Raw genomic sequence first — 16,388 nt, forward strand, 5'->3', positions numbered from 1 at the left:
GGTGTTCTGCTGTGCTTACTATGGGCTGTGCCTGCTGAACGTGCTTTTGACACAAAATCATAATAACACATTTTTTTGGGGTAAGGCCTGTTGATCCAGAGGTCTCACGGGTCAAATAATCTGTGGCTTATCTTTCAGGTTTGTGAATAAAATAAAATATTCAGGTGTCCTCGTCACGTTTAGACTGACAGAGCACCATTAGGAAACACAGCAGATCAACCTACGATATTCAGTGAGAGGCAAAATAGAAAGGAAGGAGGTGAAAGCGTGAAGCCTGTGGCAGCGTCCTCCCTGGCCTCCACAGCGCCCCCCACTGGAGGAGTGGCGCAGGGAGAGAGAGAGAAGAGGTTCCTCACCTTCTGGGCGCCAGAGAAGGCGTGATAGAAGCAGGAGACATAGGTCATGATGGCCTTCTCGTCAGGCCGCAGCGTGCCCACGATGTCTACAGCACAGCCCAGGCGGTGAGCACAGCGCAGGACAGCAGAGAACCACAGAACCAGAGACCGAGAGAGGGAGAGAGAGATAGTCCAGGGGGGAGAGAGAGAGAGAGAGAAGCCGTGAAGCTAAGCTACCAAAAGCCAAAGTTGTCCCCCCACACACAGTTGGGTGGGGTGTTTGGAGGGGGAGGGGGGGGGGGGGGCACTGGGTGGGGTAGGGCGGGTGCAGTGGTGGTGGTATAGAGTTGAATCCACAGCTGACGCAGCCTATGCTTGCCACCCCCTCCCCTCCCCTCCCCTCCCAGGCCCTCTTACTGTACGGGTGGCATGGGGACAACAGAGGGGTTGTGGAGAGGCTGCAAGGCTACCATGGTAACAGACAGAGAGGGAGAAATTACCCTCAGAGCTTTGTCTTGACAAAGACAAGGTCGGGACACACATTCAGTTTCTCGTTTATCTCACACACACACGCGGATTCCTCTGATGAGTGATCTCAATCTCTATTGTGAAATCTCAGGTCCCATCCGAAGTGAACCTCCTGTGTGCAGGCAGCTGCTTTCAGTAGGCTGGTGTTTATGGTCTAGCGTGGTCACGCTCCCTCTATCACTGCTCACATTAAGAGTCAGGGCTCGTGCCAGAGGAGGCCACCTCTGTGAGGGAGGGGGTGCCTGTGTCAGAATGAGTGTCTGAACATGCAGTGAGGTGGAGAATGAGGGCCAAGAGTAGAGTTACACGTTTATTCACTTCTCTACAAGTCCAGAACTAACAGCTGAATTGATGACCCTATTACTGCAAGTCCACAAGGAACATGACCTTTATGAGGCCTCTTGCTTCTTCGGTGGCTCTAGCTACCACTGACATGGCAACTTCCTGTCTGTTTGTAGGCTTAGGTTGAGGTGTGATTGTGGGCTGAGTAAAGTTGTGGGTGTACAAACACTAAGTGCCTGTATGAGTGAATGGGCGCAGTTTAGGAGAGTATGTGTGCATATGTTTTTTTAAATTATTTGTTTTAAAGTTTTATTTTGGGGGCTTTTTGCCTTTATTGAGATAGGACAGTAGAGATTGACAGGAGATGAGTGCAGGAGAGATGGGAGTGGGATTGCGAAATGACCTGGGTCAGAATCGATCCCAGGTCCCTGAAGGCACTGGTAGAGTTGGGACGCTACCACTTGCCCCACAGTTACCCCCATGTGTGTGTGTGTGTATGCTTAAAGTGTGTGCTTTGGCAATCATTCTCTTGGTGTGTGTAATGGTCTTTGCATGTGTGTGCTATAAAACACCAGATGGTGTCCCGACCAGTCTGAGTCCTAGCCCATCCCAATGCTGGAGGAGAAAGCCATGCTGCTGGAGGAGGAGGAGGATGAGCTGTTGATGTGGCAAAGGTCAAGGTTCAAAGGTGAGGGGTTAAAAGTTAGACGGGCCAGGGAAGGCTGGGTGGGGGGTACCTTCTGGGCTCCAGAGAAGGCATGGTAGAAACTGGACACATAGGTCATAATGGCTTTCTCATCAGGACGGGCAGTGTTCACTATGTCTGAAGGGAGACACTGACAGTTACACACACAGACAGGCAGGCACACACACACACACACACACAGACAGGCTGACAGATGGGGGAGGGACACACTCAGAGTGATAAAGGGAGAGTTAGATACCTATAGGACTGAGGGATGCCAGACACATGCATTTGTACACTCAGACAGACAGACAGACAGACAGACAGACAGACACACACACACTCACTCACTCACTCACATGCTGGTGCTAGTCACATAGAGCTGTTAAGACACTGAAGGGAGCAGGACTACGCTCTAACAGCCAATGGGGATACACGTGTGTTGCATATTAACAATATAACAGCTCTATTTATTCAATTAGGAAACATGAGAGAAACTGGGAGATAGGATGAAGAAAGGGGTATGGTGAGGATCTATACATCAGCAAACACACACACACACACACACACACACACACACACACACACACACACACACACACACACACACACACACACACACACACACACACACACACACACACACACACACACACACACACACACTCATACTTACACAAACCCACAACAACATCCACACAGAAGATACCATTAACAGAGGGGACAGAGAATGGGGTTAAAAAAATGTACCTTCTGCGTCCAACATCTTGGGGATGTCAAGGTATTTCTCAGCCACTTCAAAAGCATTGTTCAGGTTGTGCACAGGATCATCCTGAGCAAAGAAAAGGAGACCAGTTGAGAACAGAACACAGACTGCAGATTTCCTACATCATCGTCATCAGATGGGTCCCCCTTTGAGCTAAGGTTCTACTCAAGGTTTCTTCCTGTTAAAAATGAGTTTTTCCCTTGCCCTAGTCACCTCAGTCCTTGCTCTAGGGAGTTCAGGCTCTGGGCTCTGTAAAGCGCCTTGAAACAATTTAAATTGTTATTGGCGCTCTATAAATACAATTTAAATGGATGGATTTCATTTAGTTGAGAAAGAAGCCATTTGATTTTGTAGACTAAAAAAAGGGTTTACCAAATGAAGTGCTTATTAATATTTTTTAACAAACAGATATTCAGTGCTGTTCCTGGTATATTCAGACACTTAGACCTGCTAATGGTCTTTTGTATTTCTTAATAAACTAGAGGTCAAAGCTACCTTCTCTTTCCAACTTCTAAGGTCTAATGCACATTATGCAGGTGGTCTCCTGTGGTAGGCACTCTCACCTTTCTAAGCTTATCGTAGTCAATCAACTCAGGCCTGTGTCTGTGGATGAGCGCGTTGAAGGCCAGCCCATCTTTCCAGCTTTGAGGGAGAGAAAGAGCAAAAAAGATGAAGATATGCAAGATGTGTCAAGAGTGAAGAACAGTGTGGGGGGAAGAGACCAGATTTGATTCATCTAATTGATCTAGTTTATTGTTCTGTACCTGATATGGAAATTGTTAACATTGACGTTCTTGTAGGGGGCCGTCTTCCTCTGGCACCATAGCAGCAAGCCCTCTTTGGCAGAGGTCTCTGAGGGAGGGATGAAGAGGAGAAGATGATGAAGACATGGATGGAGGGAAGGAAAGAGACTTCCCTCATGACACACACACACACACACACACACTTGCATTCCACAGTGTTTACCACTGAGATCAGAATTTACCACTAGGCACACACCAACTATGAGGTTTGGAGAGTGAATACTTGCGGGGTGTTTGTAGATAAGCCATGTCACCACATCAACAGGAAGTAAGAGGAATGTGCCCAGGAGCATGGGCCATATAAGATGGCACAGAGTACATGGGTTTGTCTACACAGGTAAGGGTACATGGGTTTGTGTTTGAAACTTCCTTCCACTTCTACCATGTGAGCAGCAGGGATGAAGCATGCCACACTACTCCTCCTCCTCCTCCTCCTCCTCTAAACATCTTGCTAGTATCCAAATGCTCCCTCACTGTCTCACACACAAGCCTAAATTCACCCCCACACACACACACACAAACATGCATCCCTGTTGCTGTGGGAAGTGGAGTGGAAGGGATGTGTGTGTGTGTGTGTGTGTGTGTGTGTGTGTGTGTGTGTGTGTGTGTGTGTGTGTGTGTATATATGTGTGTATGTATGTGTGTGTGAAGGCAGCAGAGAGAAAGACAGAGAGGGAGAGACAGACATGAACCAAACACAGGAATGCTTGCTGTCTGGGTGGTCATGGGTCCCTGAAGCAAAAACAACCATTTCCTGCGAGTACATTCACAAGCGCTCAAGAGGTCCCAGTGAACAGATCAACACAGGGCAGATGGATGTCTTATCAGGGGGAGAGGAGGAGAGAGAGAGGAAAGGGAGGGAAGAGAGGAGTCTGGGAGAGATGAAGAGCTGAGCATGAGGAGGATAGTGGGTAAATTCTTGCCTTCCACGGAGATGTCCTGGATGGCGAAGCGGAGGATGATGGTCCAGATCATTCCCAGGGTCATCTTCGCATTGCCGTCCACAATTTCTGTAAACAACAAAGTCCACATTAGAAACAAATACTGGACTGGGGTTCGAGTAGGTATGATTTAATGAAGATGAACATGAACTTGTTTAAGTGTGTTTTTTTATGTTTCAGGGGAACATTTCAATGGAATGGAAAGATGTAGTTCATAATGGCCATGGGCAGAAGGACAGTTAAGTATATTTCCGTCTCTAATGACTAATGACGCACTTTCCTTCTCCATTCCTTCAGCAAACAATGCATGAGGACAGAACATGCGGACAGATCACAGACTCGTATGTACATATGTATGATATGGACACACTTTAAAAATAAAAAGCCCCACTATCACCCATTTTCAATTTATAGTTGCATCTATTTCTCTGAGTTTGGCATAGGAGAGGGAGAGAAACTCAAAGTTGTGCTCCCCTCTCAGCCTCTGCCTCTGTAAGGCTTTTTTGCTGTGTTCCAAAGCTTGACCTTTCAAATGATCAGACAGAGAGAGAGAGAGCTGAGCGGGTAGGATCTCTTGACTAACGTATTGCAGTGGGTGGGGCCTTCAGCGGTAATGCCATTGGAATGAGAGGTCATGGAGTGTGGCAGTGAGGCACTTTGTTACCACCATGATGAGGGAGTGAAAGGTCACTGCCATGCTGTCAATGCGCTAGTCAATAGTGCCTGCCCATCCTTGCTCTCATTAACTGCCCTACTCTCCTTTGGCCTTCTGGAGACTTGGCCCCATACTCACACATACATTAGACACTCTGGCTCTCTCAATCTCTCTCGCTCGCTCTCAAACTTAGTGACTCGTCAGGAAGTTGTGAAATAGTATAAGTGTGTTGTACATGCATGTTTACTTGTAAGACAGTATAGCATTAACATGAGTGGGACAAGCTGGATCTTTTGTGTGTGTGTGTGTGTGTGTGTGTTGTACAGATCTACGCAAGAAAGTGAGAGAAATGTAGGCCGGGTGGCTGAAATGGGAGTTGTTCGAGTCGGTGAGTTAGTCCCATGAGTGTAAGCATTTCTGGTGTGTGTGTGTGTGTGTGTATAAAGGACAGACAGTGAGAGAAAAATTGACAAACACAAACCTTCTGCGCCGATGGACACCAGCTTGACCCCTTTACTGGCGATGAAGTCCAGTGCTTTGTTGACATTGTTGATCTTGTGAACTCTCATCTTTCCTCTCTCTGGTTTGGGTAACCTCTCCCCTACGGTGTACCAAAGCAGACACACAAATTAGCAAAGACAAACTCCCAGAAAAGATCTCCAAATGACCAGCAGTAAAACAGCCACTCTGAGCACCTAAGGCAGAGAGAGCGAGAGAGAGGACATGATGCTGCTCATGAAGTCCATTTAGACTAAGTTTCTGTGTTTGCTGTATTTTGATGTTTTTCTAGGTTCTGAGGTTTGGTGACACAATTTCTTTTAAATTGTCCGGCCATTTATTTGCTTAACAGGATTTAAATCAAAGGGAAGTAAAGGTTTGGCTTTGCATCCTCAGGTTGTGTGCTCCATGAGCTGAACCTTTAGCTTAGTATGAAAAACTTGGGGATGAGCAATTACCTTTCAGAACACTAAAATAGGCTGAACTTGTGTGGACTGCATGAAAGATCTTCAAGCAGCGTAACCCTCTTCAAATAAAAAGTGTTTCCCTCAACACTTAGGACAGTAATGTACACACACAGCCTCAGATATGCATTCTATTCGTAAATAACAGGGCAGTTGCCCTGGCGATGGCCGAGTGAGCCTGTACATCATGTGTGGAGTTCGGTTTAAGACCTCCTCTCCGCTGAGGTTGTTAAGTGAAGGGTGCACTGAATGTACTGAAAATCTACTGTGGACCAGGGAAACTAGTGTGACTGAGCCACTGGTAGTCTGTGAGTGTCTATGCATGCGTGTGTGTGTGTGTGTGTGTATGTGTGTGTGTGTGTGTGTGTGTGTGTGTGTGAGAGTGCGAGTGCGAGTGTGCTTATGTCCTACTGCATGCAAGTGTATGTAATGAGCACGAGTGCTGTTGGCCTACCTGAAATGACCTCCAGTAGCAGCATGAGTTTAAGGCCATCCCTGAAGTCCTCCTCGATGTTATCGATCTGTGTGCCAGCTTTGCGGAGATGAGAGTTACACCAGGCTGTGAACGTCTGGAGAGGAGGACCAGAAGCAGAGGTTAAACAGAGCCCTCTGAGCACCACACATCACATGTTCCCAGTACTCCTTCGGAATGGAGCGCAAGGGGCTACTTCACCAATTTAAATGGTCAATCTCAGTTGTGTGATGGAAGTGCATGTTGATGGAGTGCTGGTACAGCAAGTCACCCCCCCCCCTTCCCCTCCAGCCCTCAGGACTCTGGGAGGGGCTGTTTGTTTCCACCCTTTCACATCCTTTCATACGCCTCTCTCTACATGGCTTACAAGACCACCCCAACCTTTAACCCCCCCCCCCCCAAACACACACGACCCCCCCAGCCAGAGTGCACGGGGCAATATACAGCAGGCTGTGATGTTGGGACACATTATGAGAGGGTGGTAGCAGTGGGGCACTGGCCCTCTCTCTCCCTCCCTCTGCTGGCCGCTCCACACAAAGAGCCCATTGAGCCCCCTGGATAATGAGTCCCTTAACCCCCACCCCCACCCCCGCCCAGGGATGCAGAGGGGACACAAGAGCCAGGCCAGGCCCCTCCACGTCATGCCCCCCTAACAAACAACAACCAGGCCCTGTGCAAACAATGTGGACACAATGCAGCCAGTCTGCGTACACACACACACACACACACACACACACACACACACACACACACAATAGGACTGGATGGGTCATTGTGAAGAAGTCTGAAGGTCTGTTATGACAGACAACACAAGAGAATTTGAAATAAACATATACCTATGCACAAATGGATTACAACAAAGGCTTCAAATTCAATAATCAATTTAAGGTTAAACAGGGTTAACAAATATACAATTATGATATTTCTGATGTCAGTGACAGATAGTGAGGCGCTCACATCACTGAGTAAGCCTCCATTAACATGCCTCATCCAACTCATCTGTGAGAGCACACAGGCCACAGCTCTGCGTCAATGCGTGTTTGTGGGTGTCTGTGGGTGTCTGAGCACAAGTTTCACACCTTAAGTCACGTCAGCCTCCCGCTACTGGGCTGGGGCCGCCTTGGAAACGGAGTGTTTGTGTCGGAGGTGTCATATCAAAAAAAGACTACGCAACTATGATGGGGTTAATCATATTCGCTTGCATCTATTTTTAACATTCATTTGTTAAGCCACGTTAGTGTAGTAGCCTAGTCTATTGACACACTCCATGTTTGAGCCGTCCTTGAGAAATCTGTCGGCTCCTCAAAATCACAAAGACAGTTTGTTTTATTACATTTCAAACTACTGATTTCTACGGTCACCACACTTCCTCTAGTTTACCAAGGGCTCTAGCTGAAAAGTGAGTGAAACAGAGTTAGTGGAAAACTGGATATGGTTGGGAGGGGTTATTACATGCTGTAGGCAGTCACTTCACCGAGACAGACGAGTTTGGCACTGAAACGGTTTACTTCTCCAGGGCCATCAAAAACACCTTTAAACTCATCAACTCTTCTTCCCTGCGCTCAACTCCCACCAAAAGCGGCTTCACGCCCAACTCCAAATGAAGCAGTATGGGACAGGTACTTAATACTAACAATGAACAATATTTAGAAACTGACTCACTCAGTTCTTACGCTAGCCTCGCATGATTAATGAGTAGGCCTACTCGATGTTAACGCAGAAACAACAGAATTGGTGTAGCTGCTCGATCACTCAGTGCAATCCCAAGCATGTACACACGTCAGCCTGCTGATTGGTCCCTTGGTCTTTATAGTGACGCAGTTCAGCAGCGGTGGAGGTGAATCAGAGCTGCCACTCCCTAAGGTGGAATGCTGGCAAGACACAACCACATCCGATACACACCCCAATCTGTCACACACACACACACACACACACACGCACGCACTTCTGTGAGAACAGGGCACCACATTTACACAGACACCTATTTCCTTGAGTGCGAGTGAAGGGCGTGGTGGCACCTGGAGATAATGAGCCAGGCTTGAGACAGAGAGAGACAGACAGAGACAGAGAGAGAGACAGAGAGAGAGACAGAGAGAGAGAGAGAGAGAGACAGAGAGAGAGACAGAGAGAGAGACAGGTGAAGGGCGTGGTGGCACCTGGAGAGAATGAGCCAGGCTTGCACACAATGTCATTTCAAAACTGCTGCACATTCCATGCATGACTACACAGCTATGCTGATCATCGCCCTGCCCCCCCCCCCCCCCCCCCCCCCCTGTGTCACACACACAATACAGAGAGACCCCCCCCCTCCCTTTAGTCCTGTGGTAGTAGACACACACATCAGCTTCACACACTGGCAGGCTCACCTGGGTCAAAACACAGAGTACACAGCAGCACATACACACACGGCAAATCTGCTGACTATTGGAACTTTGGAACTCTTCAACTCGGTTCAATTTGTAAGTATTCAACCAGTTTCCATGAAGGACTCTGCTCATGTAAGGCCCACATACATGCATTTCAGTAGATGGCTACAATTGCTCACAAAAGACCATTGTTGGATGAAATTGCATCAACAAAGTGTTCCTGCTCTGTAAGGTCCATTAAATCAGTGAACTATAGCTATATACATGGCATTTTCATCCATTCAATTATACTGAACAAAACTATTCAGTGAGCAGAATCCATGGTTCCTAACAAAAGTTCCAGAACTCCTACAGATTCTCCTTAACAGGTACCTAACAAAAGATTCAGACAGAGATAAACAGCATAGATGCGCATAGAATATTTGTACCAGTCTTTTGGATTTGATATAAATGTGCATTCAACACAGGGCTCCCACAAACAAACACAGCACATGTGTTGACATTAAAAGACGTGCACACACCTGCACTTTAAGGAACACACAGCACAAAACCCAGGAGGCGTTGAGTCCTCAGGGATCAGGCAAGCAGTGGCAGGCCCACAGGTAAGGCTGTGGGAGTACTCTACGACTAAACAGCTTCACATGACGTCTACCCTTCACTGAAGCCTAACGGGGGTGCAGACCAAGGAAAGACACAAGGTACTGGTATGTTTCCATAGAGTGCTCAGGGTCAGCCGTCCAGCCAAGGGGAGAACAGGAGCAGGAAGACCACTTGGAGACGACTGAGGCCAGGAGAGGAGAGGAGAGGAGAGGAGAGGAGATGAAGGACCCAGAGGGGGAGCCAGGTACTGTCCTGCTGCGAGTCAGCACACTCAAAGACAGTCAGATAGCCGCTATTATTAGCCATGGCTTATGCATTAGCTCTGAGGTCGACTCGGCACCCTCAACTACGAGGCAACCGGTGTGAAAGATGGCCATTTCATCCGACGTGCACATATCTGCATTCACCCAGTTAGGTGGACTCCTCTCCTCAGTCACATTCAACCAGTTAGGTGGACTCCCCTCAGTCACATTCACCCAGTTAGGTGGACTCCCCTCAGTCACATTCACCCAGTTAGGTGGACTCCCCTCAGTCACATTCACCCAGTTAGGTGGACTCCCCTCCTCAGTCACATTCACCCAGTTAGGTGGACTCCCCTCCTCAGTCACATTCACCCAGTTAGGTGGACTCCCCTCCTCAGTCACATTCACCCAGTTAGGTGGACTCCCCTCCTCAGTCACATTCACCCAGTGAAGTGACTGACTACTGAACTCTAGTTTCCAAAACAGCATAAGCAGCAATGTGTCCACTGAGGCCCTCCACACAGGAGTATGAGCAGGATCCACATGGATCAACCCTAGCTTAGACCTAGAGGCAAGATACCATGTGAATGTGGGTGAGAGAATGCGTTATGGTATATATAGTGTGTGTCTGTGTGTGTGTGTGTGTGTGTGTGTGTCTTCAGCTTGCGGACAGAGAGGCCTCCTCATCCCCTACTTTCTTCACGCAGCTAAGCCTAGGCCATGGTGGCTTTGTGAAACGTGGCTGCTGGTGTGCGAGAGCACTGTGAGACTGAAATCAGTTAACAGTATGTCAGCAGTATGTCAGCCTCCAAAAGGTTGGACCCAGGGCTCAGTTGACATAATATCCTATCATCTTGGAAATTCAGAGAAATGGCACTTGATGCAACATAAATGAAAATGCTTCCATTGGCCTTTTAGGGCAGCGTGTCTGTGCAGGCTGTGGAAACTGCACCGAGATCACGTCCAGTGGCAGCAGACGGCAGCAGGGTCAGATGACTGCAAGGCTGAGACACAGACCGAGACACTACTTCTGGCAGCCCCTCAGAGGCCTGAGCTTTCAGCGCTAATGCTGCGCTGCTACAGAGCCAGAGGGGCCTGCTTTGGGCTTGACTACACACTTGGGGATCAGCACTCCTGGGGTCTCCTGGATAGAGAGAGGGAGAGGGGTCACTGGTTCTCCCGAAATGAGGGCTTTCTTCAGCAATAGGCTGCTTTTAAGGTTTAAATTGTTCTGATAGGTATGGGTATCTTGTGTGTGTGTGTTTCAGGGAGGGGTGTGTTAAGCAGCACATTTTTGCGTGCTGAATGTTGTGGTGCCGCACCTCTCAATGCTCACCTCATCAGGTCTGGACAGGTGTGTCGTAAACACACATACGGGGGCTCCTCCCAAGTCACACAGAGTTGACACACTGACATCAAGTGAGGACAGGCCATAAAGGAGAATCACAGTAGTATTCCCATGCGGAAGACCCATAAAGTCTTCCCAGAGGAAAAAGGAAAATGAGCCATCAAGTAAACGAAACACCCAGTCGTAAGCAGTACGCCCTTTACTGAGGTAAAGTAGCCATTTGAGCTACATTCTGCCATGTGTTACTTTTCATTTGTGGAGGGAGAATTACAGAGGATTAGAGGAGAGACAGCAAAGAAACCCTCCAGTGAGAGTTCTGGACGGGACACATTGCTGCCCTGTGCTGGACGTGGCCCGGTGCTGATTGGGTCGGGCTGCAGAGGCCGTATGAGACGAGGTGGGAACACGAGTAGAGTGAGGAGGCCAAGAGGGATCCACATGCAGGAGTATCAGTGTCCCTCTGGCATACGATCCTAACATCTCCTGTTAGTCCGGTGAGAGCGGCACACCTGAGGGAAAGCAGCTTTTCTGACATACTCGCCTCCCGACGCTTGTGGGTGATGTCATGAGCTTACAGGACTTGCACTACTGGGGCATGAGCGGCGTCTCATTTTAGGAGTTCAGCGCTGTCATGCGTTTCACTTTCTTTTCGTGGGTTCTCCCACAGGAACGTCCCAGCTCCTATCTAGGCCAGAACTGACGTAGCTCTCCAGGATTGGGTGCTGCTAGCAGCTTCATGCTACACTCACCAGACTACACAACCTAAGCTGCCAAAAATAAGCCAAAAGCAGAAATGTTTTAAGATACATGCGTAGCACAGTTAGTTGCATTCCCCGCCGATAGAGAATCAGTGTGGTCTACCAACTCAGGGTAAAAACAGCTCTTTCTCCAACACTTCCACAAGCTGTCAAAAATGAGTTTAACAGAGTGGCGCTGGCTGAGTCAGACATGAACACAAGCAACCAGTTGATGGTTTCACAGCTCTGTTGATAAGGGGGAACCTACTCAACCTGACGGCTGGCTGGCCAGTCCCTTCACAGAGAAGAACTGGAGACCTGCCTGATAAAGATTGAGCAAAGCCCTTTCCCACAGGAATGAATCACTGTTATCTATGGGGGGGGGGGGGGGGGGGGGGGGGTGATGTGTGAAATGCTAACTGGATCACAGCAGACGAAGAGCAGACAAATGTAAAAGAAAAAAGGCAAGTTTACCAAATAGAGACACCAAATAGACAGAGACAGACAGAGACAGACAGACAGAGACAGACAGACAGACAGACAGACAGACAGACAGACAGACAGACTCTAAGAGGAGGCAGAGTGACTGTGTGGATGAAACAGACAAACCCAAAGGAGAGGGGGCACTGCAGCGGTGGCTATTTTCTACGTCCTCTCTCAGCAGGGGCCTCCAGCAGAGGCCGTGTTTATTTGTTGATTTATTTATGGGGCTTCCTGTCTTTGTGAGGGCTGGGTTGGGTTTCTCAGCAGAATTAACCCTTCGCACACTCAGAGGGGACGATCACATTGCAGCTGACAGGGGAGTGCAAGGAGCCACCAGTTATTACCAGAACACCACTTCTGGCATTTGGGCTTTATCTTGACTGTAGCAGTGTACACGGAACTCTAAGTAGTCTATTGCACTGCTGTTTTACAAAGAGTGTTTCTCACACCCACCCACACACACCCACCCCCCCCACACCCACACCCAGCTAGAATAGCTTGAGGAAAAGTGAAACCTGAACGGCAGCTATGCAGATAACAGAAACCAGGTGGGAATCCGTTGGACAGGACTGACTGTGCACACCTGTGCCGTCAGATGGGGCGGGGCCTGCATCACGTCACTCTCACACAATGACCTGTATGCTGAAGGCATTCCACACACACAGTCTCACATCACCACTTCCGATGAAGCCATGAGTGTAAAGCTAATGGAGCCGTGTGGTGGTGGTGGGGGGGGGGGGGGGCGCAGATAGACTCTGAGGCATGTTGAAAGGGTTGTGATCTACTGGAGGAGGAGAGGAGAGGGGGACAGATGCAAGGGAGGAAAAGCCGGGAGGGCCAAGAATGGAATGAATGTCATCCTAATTTAGTATGAGAGGGATGTTAGGAATGCCAGCCATGCAGTGCGTGCTCTCTGGGCGCCCTCTCACAGGGCTTGCTGAGGGACACGCTGTTCTTCCCAAGCAGAGCGAGAGGAAGAGGAGCACGGTGTGATGGATGAAGAGCACAGGTCAGCAGTGTTGGGGGGTCAGATGGAGCATGTTTACACTCACCCCTCCACTGAGGAAATGAACCCTGCCATCTGCCCCTGTCCACCCCTCTCTCCCTCCCTCCCTCCACAGGATAGTCCTCTTAAAACTCTTCTGACCACAGACCCCTCTCCAGTCCCTGCTCATGTGGTTAGGCCTCCTCTCAGCCAACCAGATGCCCTCTCTACAACTTCCTGCTCGAGCAGCGGGGATTGGAGGAAGCAGGAAATAACTGAGGAGTAGCCAATGGTGGTCATCGCTCAAGCACTCCGATGTTTAGTCCCGCTCACGAGGAACCAGAGGAATGTGAGGACTAAGGCATTAGGAGGCTTTAGAGTGCTTCCCCTGACTGGAGACACGGAGGGGTTCAGAGAGAGGTGGCACTTTGAACCAGACCAGCAGAAGCCAGGCCACTAGCACTTCAACAGGACTGCTGTCCCATCAGGGCTCTATGGGCCGTCACACAGCAGAGTCACTTCAACAGGACTGCGGTCCCATCTGAGCTCTATGGGCCGTCACACAGCAGAGGGCCAGCGCCAGCACTACGAGTCACAACATGTGGGATGACTCAAGCTTCAGAGCACCACAGTACTGGGCCCAGGAAGAGATCTCACAACGGGGTCAATGAGGAGGAGAAGAGGTCGAAGTTAGAGGACAAAGGTTAGTAAGGAGAAAAACTTACAGAAGAGAGAGAGGAAGGGAGGACCAAGGGAGGACCAAATCGAAAGAGTTGGGGCTGAAATAAGCAGTATCCCCCCTGTCCTCCCTTCAGCTTTCCTCTTGGTCGTGCTTTCAGAGCTCCTGATCACTTTCAAAGGGGAAATGGCCAAAACGTAAACGACCGGGGCTGGCAGGAAAGATAAGCAGTGGTCAGACTAAATAACTAACCCAGCTGGGAGGGGGGCTGTCTCATCCATTCAAGAAGTTGGGGGGTTGGGCAGGGAATTTGGACCTTCCTGCCTGAGCCAGCTGTAAATTACACCAGTCCCAGCCTTCGCTTCCTGCCTGCCTGTCTGCCTGTCCCAGACACATTCACTCACACTCAGAACTAGAACATACATTTCATATTCAATGAATAAACAACCCCAGCTTAAACACACTATCAGCTAGTCTTCCACAGAGAGTCAAAGTGCTTGCAGTGCAGCCACTACTTTGAAAGGTCATGATAACAGGAATAAGAAAACAAAAAGGAGGGGAAAAATACACGAATCATGACCTTGTGTGGATGGCTATCAACGTCTTCCCCTTCACCTCTCTGCGCAGGAGAAAGGGGCCTTATCCTGACACTGAGGCCGGCTCTATGGGCTGCCTCAGCTCCAGATAAGGAGCCCTTTCAGGCCACTCCCGGGGCTCCAGCCAGCAGCCTTTATCTGGCACACAATGGAGCCTGACCTCGGCAGGGCACGGCTGGAGAGGTGGGGCCACACTGGTGGGGCCACACTGGTAGTGCTTTTGAAGCGCCCGGCAAAGTCTCCCGGCTGCCCACCCTGGCACAGGCATAGCATTGCCAGCCACCTACAGCTGCTGGGTTTCTATGCATCAAGGCACACTTTAATAATACACCTTGTGGCGACACAATCAGCACATGGCAGACCAAAGCATCTTACACACAAACTGACAAGATTCCCATTCGTTATTCCTGACTGCAAGATAATCAGTATTTCTGTGCTATGACACAGAATGATCACGGATGGGATGAATGACATATTAACAGTTACCATTAACAACTATTTCCCCACAACATGCCTAGCAGACATTGGCACATTCTATGTGTGAGGTGAAGTGGATCAGCATGTGTGTTTATGAGTGAAGACTATTCCTGATCACCTTCCCAGACCAGATGTTCCTGCACCTATATCTCATCGACTCAGAGGCCATGAAGTCAGATGTTCAGTTCCCTACAGTGGGGTATCTGATCCATTATGATCACTGCGATGTCCCTCATCTCAGCTGCAGGTAACAAGTGTGTGTGTGTGTGTGTGTGTGTGTGTGTGTGTGTGTGTGTGTGTGTAGAATAGGGACTATGGTCTTCGAGGCCTCATCCTCTACCATAGGGACAAAAAACAAGAACAAAAAAATTAGAAGCTATTTAAGCTAAATAGGGAAGCGGTTAGCAGAACTAAAAACCGCTAAGATAGTGGGAACGGACTGAACCCGCAGCAAGTTCACCACAAATGTGTTTCATGCTGCTTTATCGGTCTCTCTCTCTCTCTCAGTCTCTCTCTCTCTAAGGCTGCATGCGCCAACTCAAGCAATATTGTCTGACATTCCTGGGGAAAGCACTCTGCAATTATCTCCCCAAGAGGGCATCTTTGGGATTGACCTCTAGGCAGGGTCAGCATACACATGTTCACAGCGTTTGATGTTTGGGCCTTCACTCCCAGGGTCACGGAGGTGTGTGCCCTCTCGCCGTTTATCACCTGCTCATACCTCTGCCCAGTCAGCAGAGGCTCAGGCAAACCAGTTTCTCACAGACTTTTTTTGGGGGGTTAAATAACAGTTTGAGGCTTCTGTGGGATAATGTGTTTGCTTTAGTGTCTGTATCTGTTCTTAGCCAGTCTGCCTGCCTGAAAATGACCTGAAGGGGTGTCGGAGAGGAGTGAGGGTGCTGTGTGATGAGAGTGCACATGTATGGCTTCTTTACAGGAGCGGTTCCCCTTGCAGGCTCGGGTGCTGAAGTGAAAACAAGAGGTCAGATGGGAGAGGCCAAATCAGCAGTTTCAGCTTGAGACTCTCACCTGACATACTTCTACTACTCCACAGTTTCCACGCTCACACCAACACAGTTTACTGACTGAACACGCTCACACTAACACAGTGGTTATGTCCAAATATCAGCCAGCCCTAGAGAGACCCACAGGTCCTTTCTCTCTGGTCTTTCCATCTGTCTCTCTCTCTATAGTTGCTTGTTTGTAAATGCACTCTGACATTTGTTCTCTGTGGGCTCCTAACATTCCTGACATTCCCTGTAGGGCGGCACGTTCCCTGTGTCTCGCCGAGCTGGAATCAGTCACTCTCTCACAAACACACTGCACCTTTTATTAACACATTTGCACAAGCTACAAAATGTACAGTAAACCCCACTTTCATATCTAGAGGGCCTCTTTCTACAGAAGTGCCCTTCCCCCTCTCCTTCACACCCGCTTCTGTGTGTT

The 16,388-nt window shown here is 49.0% G+C and overlaps 1 protein-coding gene across 4 annotated transcripts in view; it reads right to left on the reverse strand.

The window, feature by feature from the left end:
• The window catches only part of actn4 (actinin, alpha 4), a 35,234-nt gene that overhangs the window by 8,525 nt on the left and 10,321 nt on the right, over window positions 1–16,388 (reverse strand). For 2 of the 4 annotated variants that reach the window (XM_042704587.1, XM_042704585.1), the window contains exons 2-8: window positions 6,412–6,526; window positions 5,477–5,596; window positions 4,323–4,409; window positions 3,361–3,448; window positions 3,160–3,238; window positions 2,581–2,662; window positions 357–442 (exon numbers count right to left, since the gene is read on the reverse strand). In XM_042704587.1, the coding sequence (XP_042560521.1) occupies window positions 357–442; window positions 2,581–2,662; window positions 3,160–3,238; window positions 3,361–3,448; window positions 4,323–4,409; window positions 5,477–5,596; window positions 6,412–6,526 (657 nt within the window). Of the gene's footprint in view, window positions 1–356; window positions 443–1,882; window positions 1,969–2,580; window positions 2,663–3,159; window positions 3,239–3,360; window positions 3,449–4,322; window positions 4,410–5,476; window positions 5,597–6,411; window positions 6,527–16,388 lie in introns of all 4 variants that reach the window. The other 2 variants (XM_042704586.1, XM_042704584.1) reach the window with 1 other exon arrangement.

This window comes from Clupea harengus, unplaced genomic scaffold (genome assembly GCF_900700415.2).
Source record: "Clupea harengus unplaced genomic scaffold, Ch_v2.0.2, whole genome shotgun sequence".
In the NCBI taxonomy this organism is placed as follows: Eukaryota; Metazoa; Chordata; class Actinopteri; order Clupeiformes; family Clupeidae; genus Clupea; species Clupea harengus.